This window comes from Chrysochloris asiatica, unplaced genomic scaffold (genome assembly GCF_000296735.1).
Source record: "Chrysochloris asiatica unplaced genomic scaffold, ChrAsi1.0 scaffold00004, whole genome shotgun sequence".
NCBI lineage: Eukaryota > Metazoa > Chordata > Mammalia > Afrosoricida > Chrysochloridae > Chrysochloris > Chrysochloris asiatica.
In genome coordinates this window covers 21,772,863-21,783,272 of record NW_006408522.1, presented here as the reverse complement: position 1 = coordinate 21,783,272, position 10,410 = coordinate 21,772,863, and the positions used below count along the sequence as shown (strand labels likewise).

The window sequence follows — 10,410 nt, the reverse complement described above, 5'->3', positions numbered from 1 at the left end:
CAATTATTTGTTGCCTGTTTCAGCATCTGGAAGAACGAGAGTGTGTTGCAGCTATGGGATTATTTGAAAGAATGTTCTTTGACTATCTCACTTTAAAAGACCCCATAGAGTGGAGACAAAAATAAGAACGGCAAGGTACTCGGGGTATGTCAACCCAACTCACAAAAGGCAGTGCTTTTCTATGGATGTAAACCTTGGAGGTACAAGTGGCGGAATGGAAAGACGGGGTCTGTAGCAGATATCCCAGAAGAATAAACCCAAAACAGAACCCTTTGCACAAGGTTATCTAGTGATGTGCTCTCCAGGGCAAGTGTATCGGTAGAAAAAGCATTTGGTCCTTCTCTGTTAAGGTAAGTTTTACTTGGGAGCTTACGACAATGATGTCCTAGTTTACAGCAATCCAGCTGACCCTGAGAGCAGGGACATCCCGAAGACTGCGGCACAGAAAATACGCTAGCTGGCCCCTCGCCCCTCCCCCTTCCCATTCCCGGGGGATTGGAGTAGCATTGGAGTCGCTGACGCCATCCCTGCCCGCCCCTGCCTTGCAAGGAGCATGCGCTTCCTCCCTCACTTCCTCTCCAGGAGGGAGGTGAGAGTAAGGCTACGCCCTAGCGGAGCAGTGGTCGGCTTCGCGTCACAGGAACTTCAGCACCCAGAGGGCGGACAGCGCTCTCTTCCACCTGGAGACCTGACTCCCCAGCATCCCGAGTCTTTCTAGTCTTTCTAATCCTATTACTCCCCTGCCACGCAGACAGAACTCGCGGCCACTCTTCCTGATCGCGCCCACCCACCTGGCTCTTCCTGTTTTCACTCCTTTTCATTCATAACAAAAGCTTCAGCTCCAGGAGCCGGCGCCCACCGTGGAAGAATGGGGCTACTTTGGACCGGCACCTGGATTCTGGTGTTGGTACTTTACAACGGCCCAATTCAAGCTTTCCCCAAACCGGGAGGCAGCCAAGGTACGTGGACAATTTTCTTCTCTCCTCCTCTTTCGCCACTAGAAGGTAAAGTTTGACATAATCCATGAGTTGTAAATCACCTTGGCTCATTTTCTAATCAAATCATATCCATGTCTATTGACAGAGAAATCTATTTGAATTTAGAGACCTAGGTAGATATTTCCCTCTCGCTGATGAAATGGTGGAGTAAAACCATGGATTGTATTGGAATATCTTATTTTGAAAAGAAAGGATATAACTTTTCTGCCTAATAAAGCGCCGTGGGTTGTTTCTTTTTCTAGTTGTTTTACAACCTTTCTTGCATATTCTATTCATATGTGCAGTGGATGATCAAAGAGCTCTTAATTTACCTATGATGCCAATCCAAATTATCATTTGGCTAGTTGACAACAGCTAGCAAGTCAAGTTTGTAAGATTTTTAGTTAGGAAAAAAAAATTGTGATTCTGTTAACTCAGAAAATACACTAGAATAATAAAGCAGGTGGCACTGATAATCATTGTTATTGTATAATCGTGATAATCTTTGTTGATATTTTTGTTTCATAGTCATCCAAAAACATTTCTCCTAATATTTCTTTCTCTTTATTAAAAATATTATTTAATTGGAGACATTGTGTCTTCCCAAAACACTATTAAATTTATATTTATGTGTCTTTTACTCTAGACAAATCTATACTCCACAATAGAGAATTGAGTGCAGAAAGACCTTTGAATGAACAGGTAGGTCAAAAGTCAAATTATAAATACTATTTCATTTTTCTCTAGTTATTACTATTTAAAGTAATTATGCTGTGATATTTTAGTCATTTTAATCTAACAAGTGTTAAAAGTTTAATATTAAATTTACAGAAATTAGGCTGATAAAATACAATCTTGGTCATTTTTATGCTCTGAGATAACACATAGAGTATAATATGTACAGTTGGTCCTATAATAACCCAGTTAACTGGACATTACATCTACTCTATTTCAAGATTGTTTAATTTACCAGAGATTTCATTTGTCTGAAATTATAGGAAGAAGAGAATTAATATTTATAGAACATCTGCACTTTAACTTATCTCATTTAGTCTTTACAACATGATTTGAGAAAGAATTTCTTATCTACATCATACAAAAAAGAAAACTAAGATCCATGGAAATGAAATAATTTGACTGTGATAGCTGATAAATATTGGCACAATGATTTAAAATCCAGTTTATTCCCTGTGTGTTTCACAGATTGCTGAAGCAGAAGCTGATAAGGTTAAAACTATATACCCTCCAGGTAAAATTAATTTATATTTCTGTTAACTTAAATTATGTAGACCTCAAGCATCTTAACTAAAATCACGTGTTGGGTTTGGGGCTTTTCATCTAGAAAACAACTCAGGAAAAAGCAATTATTCCTTTGCTGATAACTTGAACCTGCTAAAGGCAATAACAGAAAAACAAAAAATTGAGAAAGAAAAACAATCCTTAAGAAGCTATGATAATAAATTGAATGTGGAAGATGTTGATTCAACCAAAAATCGAAGACTAATTGATGATTATGATTCTACTAAGAGTGGACTGGAACATAAATTTCAAGGTAAATGCGGAAAGAAATCACTTTTTGCTATCTATTTTCTCTAATTTGGAGTGGATTAGACACTGGGCTGCTAACTCTGAGGTCAATGGTTTAAACCCACCAGTTGCTCCATGGGAGAAAGATGAGGCTGAACAGCCTTGGAAACCTTTTATTAGGGTCACTGTGAGTCAGGATCAACTTGATGTCAATGGGATTTTTTATTAGGAGAAAGTCCTAAATTGTATAAATATCTTTAATACATACATTACTCTGTATTAGTCAGATTGAAAATGGAGATTAGGTCTAAACTGACAGAGGTCCAAATTTTATTTTATTTTATTTTTTAAAGTTTTTTTTCATAGTGTTTTAGAAAACCTTAAAAAATCCACTTTCTATGTATTTGGATTCATTTTAAGATTCCAATGTATTGCAATCATCAATGCAAACAAAATATCATAATTACCAAGTAATTTAATTAATAAATGCTCTCCAAAGGCTCAATAGCCATGATTCCCTTTTCCATGTTCTGCTAGCTATATACGTTTTCCCTAGGCCATCCTAACCTTGTCCACAACCTCAACTACCACTTGATGTTCTCCATCACTAGCCTAGACTTCTCTGAGCTACACCTTGGCCTATTAACTACTTAATATTTTCTCTTCAATGTCTTAGAAATACTTCAAACCTATCATGTCAAAGATTCAATTCATTATCTGTGTCTACTCACAACCTGCTCCTCGTACAGTGCTTCTTTTCCTCAGAAAAGCACTACTGACCATCCAGTTTTAAAGACAGAAATCTACAAGGCAAACTAGCTCTTCTCTTTCCCTCAAACAAGTTCTTCTCTTTCCCTCACCTCTCAATTCAACCCACCAAATCTTCTCAATCTTACTTCCTCTATATCTCTACCCCAAATCACCATCATCCAAATCCAAATTACAATCATGTCTGACTTGAGCGGCAGCAAAAATCTTCTAACAGGCCTCCCAGCATCTGCTCTGCCCCTCTCCAATTCATTCTTCATGTAGCAGCCAGAGTGATCTTTTCAATACTTAAATATGAATGTCATTCTTTTGCATAAAACTCTTTAGTAGATTCACACCTCTCTCAGGACAAACACCAAAATCCCTTAGCATGGCATCCACCACTCTGCATGGACTGGCTCCTGTCTACATTTCAAGGTTCATCTGGCTTACATGATATGATAGAAATATTGTACCATATCCTGGTAGTACTTATTACAGTGTGAAATTTTACATTCTTAAGTATGACTATTTTCCTCCAGATTAAACTGAATGTCTTTAAAACTGAACTGAAAGTTTAATGAGAATAAGGACATTGAGTGAATGAATGACAAATGAAAGAATACATGAGGGAAGGGATTGTAACCATGGCAGTGAAATAATATGAATGTAAAACTAATGTTCTCCCATGTAAACTATCCCATAATTCACAATAAAACATTTTTAAAAATGTTCCCCCAAATCACAATAAAATGCTTTATTTATAAAAAGATGTAATTTAGTGAAAATTTAATTTCACTATTGTACAACCTGCGATATGCAAATTATACATATTGAAAAAAAAAAAAAAAAAGGAATACATGAGGGAATAATTAAACTGATATATCTCGATATTGAGGTAGGTAGTTTTCCATTTTGTAGAACAGAGCTTCACCTGACTGTAAGTTTTTTTATATGTCCTTATTTTGTTCCCTGGCCAAAAAATAATTATGCTGATTACCTCCTCGAGAAAGCAAGCGCTAATTAAATTGGATTTTCATAGCACATCATAGCCTGAGGAAAGTTCAGACGTGGGTTATACATGAGTGGAACGAGGTGTGAATAATGGTTTATACTTTGACACATTTCATATTGTATGCTGCTCGTGGAAATATGTTTGGTTTTTAATCTTGAATTCTACTTTTCTACTTAAATACTTGGACTAGAAATCAGTAATAACTGGGTATGTCTTTATACAAAAATACACTTAACTGCTTTGACTGAACTGACCATTTGATTTAGTGAGAAAAAAAATTAGTCTAATGTTTGATTGAATTGATTGGTCAAACTGATGGTATACAGTCAGAGGTATACACCCATTGTGATTTGGTCAATAGTTTGAGCAATTAATGTGCTCAACAGATGATAACCATCACAAGTGGTTTCGGAACTACCAAGGAGTTTCTCAAACTCCACATGACTACCAAGTAGTCACGATTTTAGATTGACCTTTGTTATTGTTGATAGGTGCCATCAAGTCAGTACTCAATAGCAACCTTATAGACAACAGAGCAAAACACTGCCCGGTCCTGTTCCAACCTCAGGATTGTTGCTATCCTTGGGCCCATCGCTGCTGCCACTGTGCCAATCCATCTCATTGGGGGTCTTCCTCTTTTTTACTGACCCTCCACTTTACCAAGCATGATGTCCTTCTCCAGGGATTGGTCCCTCCTGATAATATGTCTGAAGTACAAGAGACGAAGTCTGGCCATCCTGACTGCTAAGGAGCATGCTGGCTATACGTCTTCCAACACTGAATTGTTTGTTACTTTGGCAGTCCCTAGTACTTTTAATATTCTCTAACACCATAACTCAAATACACCAATTTTTCTATGGTCTACTTTATTTATTGTCCAACTTTCACATACATATGAGGTTATTGAAAATACCAAGGCTTGGGTTAGGTACACCTTAGTCTTAGAGGTCCATATTTGTGCCCATTCCAAAGAGAGGTGACCCAACAGAATGGAGAAATCATCAGACAATATTCATTAATATTGCATGAAAATAAAATTTTGCTAAAAATAAATTTTAAATGGTTGCAACAGTGTACTGACAGGGACCTGCCAGAGGTTCATGCCTCATTCAGACAAGAATGTGGAATGAGAGATATCATTGCTGATGTCAGATGGATCTTGGCTGAAAGCAAAGAATACCAGAAAGATATTCAACAGAACAATTTTAAACATAGTTTAAAATTAGAAAAGGTGTGCACCAGGGTTGTATTCTTTCACCATACTTATTCAGTCTGCAAAATGAGCAAATAACCTGAGAAGCTGGATTATAAGAAGAAGAATGTGGCATCAGAATTGGAGGAATACTCATTAACAACCTGCAATATGCAGATGATACAACCTTGTTTGTGGAAAGTGAAGAGGATTTAAAATACTTGCTGATGAATATCAAAGACCACAGACTTCAGTGTGAGTTGCACCTCAATATAAAGAAAACAAAAATCCTCACCGCTGGACCAATAAATAACATCAAGATAAATAGAGAACAGATTGAATTTGTCCAAGTCTTCATTTGGCTCAGATCAACAATCAACACTCATGGAAGCAGCAGTTAAGAAATCAAACAACATGTTGCAATAGGCAAATCTGCACAGGACCTCTTTAAAAAAGTGTTCAAGAGCAAAGATGTCTGATTTACCATAGGAGTCAGATAACGCCACATGTGATCACAGAGAGTTGGGCCAAGGTTCTTGAGAGAATTGTTTATGGGTGAGCTTCTGGTTTCCCCTCACATCTTGGAAGTCCAGGAATCAGGGACTAATTTCCTAGTAAGCAAGGTATGCATGAGCCTAATTGTGTTTACTTACTTAATCTGTACTGAACAATTTCACCTGGGATGTGGCGAGTCCCAGATGAAATTGTTCAGTACAGATTAGTAAATAAATGCAATTAAGTCCCTTTGTACCTTGCTTACTGGTTAATCTGCCCCTGCCTGGAATCAGAGACTGAGACCACCAAGGTGAATAGAATGCCAGAGGCATATAGACTTACATCCTAGAAGGGATGATGAGGCAGGGTGTTTTCCCAGACGTAATCACTCCTTTAGGAAGCCTTCAAACAGGCTTGAGCTGTAGGACTCATCAAACCTTTTTCAGCATTCACTATAGTATCTGTGATTCAGGATTTCCCCAAGTTTCTTTTATGAAGTAGTACATTGGTGCTCCTATGTGCATTTTACCCAACAAATATACATATTTATTGAGCAATTATTATACACCAGATTAAGAACTAGACAGTAAGCTCTATGAAGTCAGAAACCACTCTGAACGTAGTCTCTCACCACTCTATTTTCCATGTCTGGCAATATGTTAATACTTAAATAAAAATTTATTGAACAAATCAGTGTCAAGAGTCATATTAGGTGCTGGGGATTCAAAACATAATTGGGGAGATGATAATTTAAGATAGAACCCTTTGACATCCACTTAGACCATCCTGCGTTCTTGGCAAAAGTTAAAAATGTTTGGCTTCTCTGTGAGCATCTCTATGTTGTTGTTAAGTGTCATTGAGTCTGTTTTGACTCATAGCAACCCTGGATAGGGTCACCAAGGAACTGCTGGTGGGTTTGAACTGCTGACCCTGTTTTTCAAAGTCCAGTGCTGATCCTACAGCACCATGCCAAGAATCTGAATGTCTACATAGGAGGTAAATAGTCCTTAAAGAGCAGTAGTAATGAGTAATGAATTTTGAGTGATTTTATAAATTTTAGAAGAGTCAGGGGAAACCAGTGGAAGACAAAGAGAAATACCCTAGTGCCCCACTATTAACCCCATCTAGCAAAGCTCTGTTAGGGGTGGTGCCTATGTTTCCAGGCTCAAGAGAATAGAGCGGTGCTGTGGAGGAAAGAGGCCATTTTTCCCGCATGCTGCTAACATTCTTCCTGTTGTGAAGTAAATGAACTGAAAAAAAGCATTTCAGTTATTTTCCAGTTCCAGCAGGCAACCAATGTTCTTTGGTTTGCAGATCCTGAGGGATAAGTGGGAAGGGAAACAAATTCTTTCCCTCTGCATGTACCCGGGCAGTTTCTGTTCCATATAGTCCCAAGAGCCAGACTTCCACCCACAAATGGAAAAATCATATCTAAATGATAATGCGTCTGCTCCTGAAAATTAGATGATGGACCCAATTCTCAGCCAAACAGGAGAGGAACTGATTTTTTTCCTCCCTAGGGGCTTTTCTGCTCATTTGTCACTGTGATACAGAAGCTCATGGGCTTACCCATTAAGGATCGGCCAACAACTTAGCTATTATATAGAGTCTGAGAACTTCCAGTCCTCTGGGTCTAATTATCTGTCTTATTTCCCCCTAAGTTTCTTTCTAAACAACCTGAGGAAGTTATTCTGCCTTGGCATCTTTGAGATACCAAGAGAGAAATTCCTTGCTGTGAATCCCTAAATGCCATGGAAAGGAAGAACAGAATCTAAATAGGAATAGAAGGTCTGTCCTTTTGTTGAGTGAATGAGGATTCTATGGGCAGAATCTGGCCAGGAATTCAATATCTATTTTCTCTAGAAGAAAGATAGTGCTTTTGAACTGTTATATTGTTGTTGTTGTTAAGTGCCGTCAAGTCGATTCTGACCCATAGTGACCCTGTATAGGGTTTCCAAGGAGCAACTGGTGAGCTTGAACCACTGACCTTGCAGTTCAAATGACTATGCAGTCTGACGCATCAGCCCATAGCGCCACAGTGCTGTGCCATTTACAATGTGTTTTTAATCTTATATCATCTGATCCTCACAATAAATATATGAAATAGATGCTCTCATTATCCTCCTTCCAATGACATATAGATAACAAGAGGCTTCACTGGGGATAAAATTCTGACTTTTTCCAATCTACTTAGAGGTGACAAAGTCATGTACCTTGATCTGCTCGAGGTTGGTGTTGTTAAATTTTGACTCATAGCAACTCTGTATAGGGTTTCCAAGGAGCAGCTGGTAGGCTTGGACCACTGACCTTGCAGTTCACACCTACCTTGTGATCCAGTGCTTATCCTACAGCACCACACCAGGGCTCCACTTGAGGTAGTATAGTTTGGAAATGACCAGTTGATTCCTGGTGATTCTCTGTGGATATGGTACAGTACTCCATTACCGTGAGCTCTTCTGTGTTGTTTCTTTCTCTCACAATCAGCTCTTGCTTTTAGTCTGAAATAGTGCTGTCAAATGTATTCCCAGGAGAGGGAGTATTTCCATGCTTATCTGCAAAAATTGACATCAATTTACAAATTATTTCCTACAAATCTGTTGCCACATTTAAAAAAGTTTGAATTCAAGTCACATAAAATAAGTTCCCCATTCTCTGAAGGCATTGTCACATGAAACTACCTTATATAAATGTGCTTTGACATATGCTCAATTAGAAGTATTTATTGCTGGTAAAGTCATGAAATCTTCAGTACATGCCCTCTGATTCTGAGTTTGAAGCAGGTACTTTCACCCCCAGCCCAGAAGTGTTCCTGAAAAGAGAATAATACATGTAGGATCCCTGCACAAAATGAAATTATATAATTATACTGGTGTACTTCAGAGATATTGCGGTTTTGGTTCCAGGCTACTGCAAAAAAGCGAATTTCACAACAAAGCAAATCACAGGAATTTTTTGGTTTCCCAGTGCATTTAAAAGTAACATTTATACTGTAATGTAGCCTATTAAGTGTGCAATAGCATTATAAAAAAGTTTGAAATGCTATGAGAATTACCAAAATGTGTCACAGAAACACAACGTGAGCACCTTGGAAGTACAGACTTGTTGATAGGCTTACTCTACGTAGGGTTGCTACAAACCTTCAATTTGTAACAAACAAGAAAAGCACAACAAAATACATATGCCTATAAAAGGGTGCTTTGAACTACATGGCATCCTATGTAAGCACAGCATACTATCAAAATAAAAAAGTGTATTTGTATTATTAATGATAATAAAAGGGATCTTTTGTGTAGTTTTCAGCTTTACTTTCAAAATCACATAAAAGTATTCCTTAATTTCCATTATTTTCCTAGTTTCTTAAAGTCCAATTTTATTTCAAATCAAGAGTTTATGCAAGCCAAATGCCATTATACACATCATCCAAAAATATCTGAATGTATACAGTACAGATTATACATAGAATCTGAACCATGGTGTAGGTGTCTGATCACTATGACTGGAATTCTGGTTGCTCTGTCTAGATGATCCAGATGGCCTTCACCAACTAGATGGAACTCCTCTAACTGCTGAAGACATTGTTCAAAAAATTGCTACGAGGATCTATGAGGAAAATGACAGAGCAGTGTTTGACAAGATCGTTTCTAAGCTGCTGAATCTTGGCCTAGTAAGTCATATATATGAAAGTGAATTCACTTCTTACCACAGTTTGGAGTATGCCGGGAAGTCAAGACAAATGTTTATGATGCATCTGCTTTGTACTAGGTTCAGTAGATTTCAAGAACAAGTGAGGTGCCATTCTTTCCCTCTAGGAGTTTATTGTCTATCGTAGGAACTAGACCAGGGACTACTATACAACAGTATGCAAGTGGTCTAAGAACTGTAAGAGCAGTTCAGCCTGCAAGAGGATGGTTTATATCCAATTGGACAGTAAGGAAAGGCTTCAGAGGAGGTGCTTGAAATGTTAGGACTTGAACCAATATAAGTAAAAGACGTGTTGTTGCTGTGAAGTGCTGTCAAGTCGGTTCCGACCCATTTGTTGTTAAGTGCCATGAAGTTGGTTCTGACCCATAGCGACCCTGAACAGGGTTTCCAAGGCTGTAAATATTTCTGGAAGCAGAACACCTCATCTTTCTCCCGTGGAGCAGCTGGTAGTTTCGAACTGCTGACCTTGCAGTTCACAGCCCGATTCGTAACCACTATGCTACCAGAGCTCCTTCCCATAGTGACCCTGTATAATAGGGTTTCCCAGGGGCAGCTAGTGAACTTTGAACCTTGCAGTTCAAATGGCTTTGCAGTCTGGCACATTAATCTACAGTGCCACACCAAGACGTGTAGTAAGAAAGAAATAATTTGAGCAAAGGCATGTAATGTTGTTTGGGAAACTCCAAGCAATCCAATTTGACCTTGTAATTAGCAGTCTGAACCCACATACTGCTCCACAGGAGAAAGGTGAGGCT

The 10,410-nt window shown here is 38.3% G+C and overlaps 1 protein-coding gene across 1 annotated transcript in view; it reads left to right on the top strand.

Annotated features, from left to right (window-relative positions):
• The first annotated feature begins 859 nt into the window (after positions 1 to 859).
• Positions 860 to 10,410, top strand: part of SCG3 (secretogranin III) — a 42,587-nt gene continuing 33,036 nt past the window's right edge. Inside the window, exons 1-5 of the mRNA XM_006831644.1 lie at positions 860 to 959; positions 1,624 to 1,679; positions 2,181 to 2,226; positions 2,320 to 2,529; positions 9,475 to 9,617. Coding sequence (XP_006831707.1) covers positions 869 to 959; positions 1,624 to 1,679; positions 2,181 to 2,226; positions 2,320 to 2,529; positions 9,475 to 9,617 — 546 coding nt within the window. The 5' untranslated portion in view covers positions 860 to 868. The remainder of the gene's footprint in view (positions 960 to 1,623; positions 1,680 to 2,180; positions 2,227 to 2,319; positions 2,530 to 9,474; positions 9,618 to 10,410) is intronic.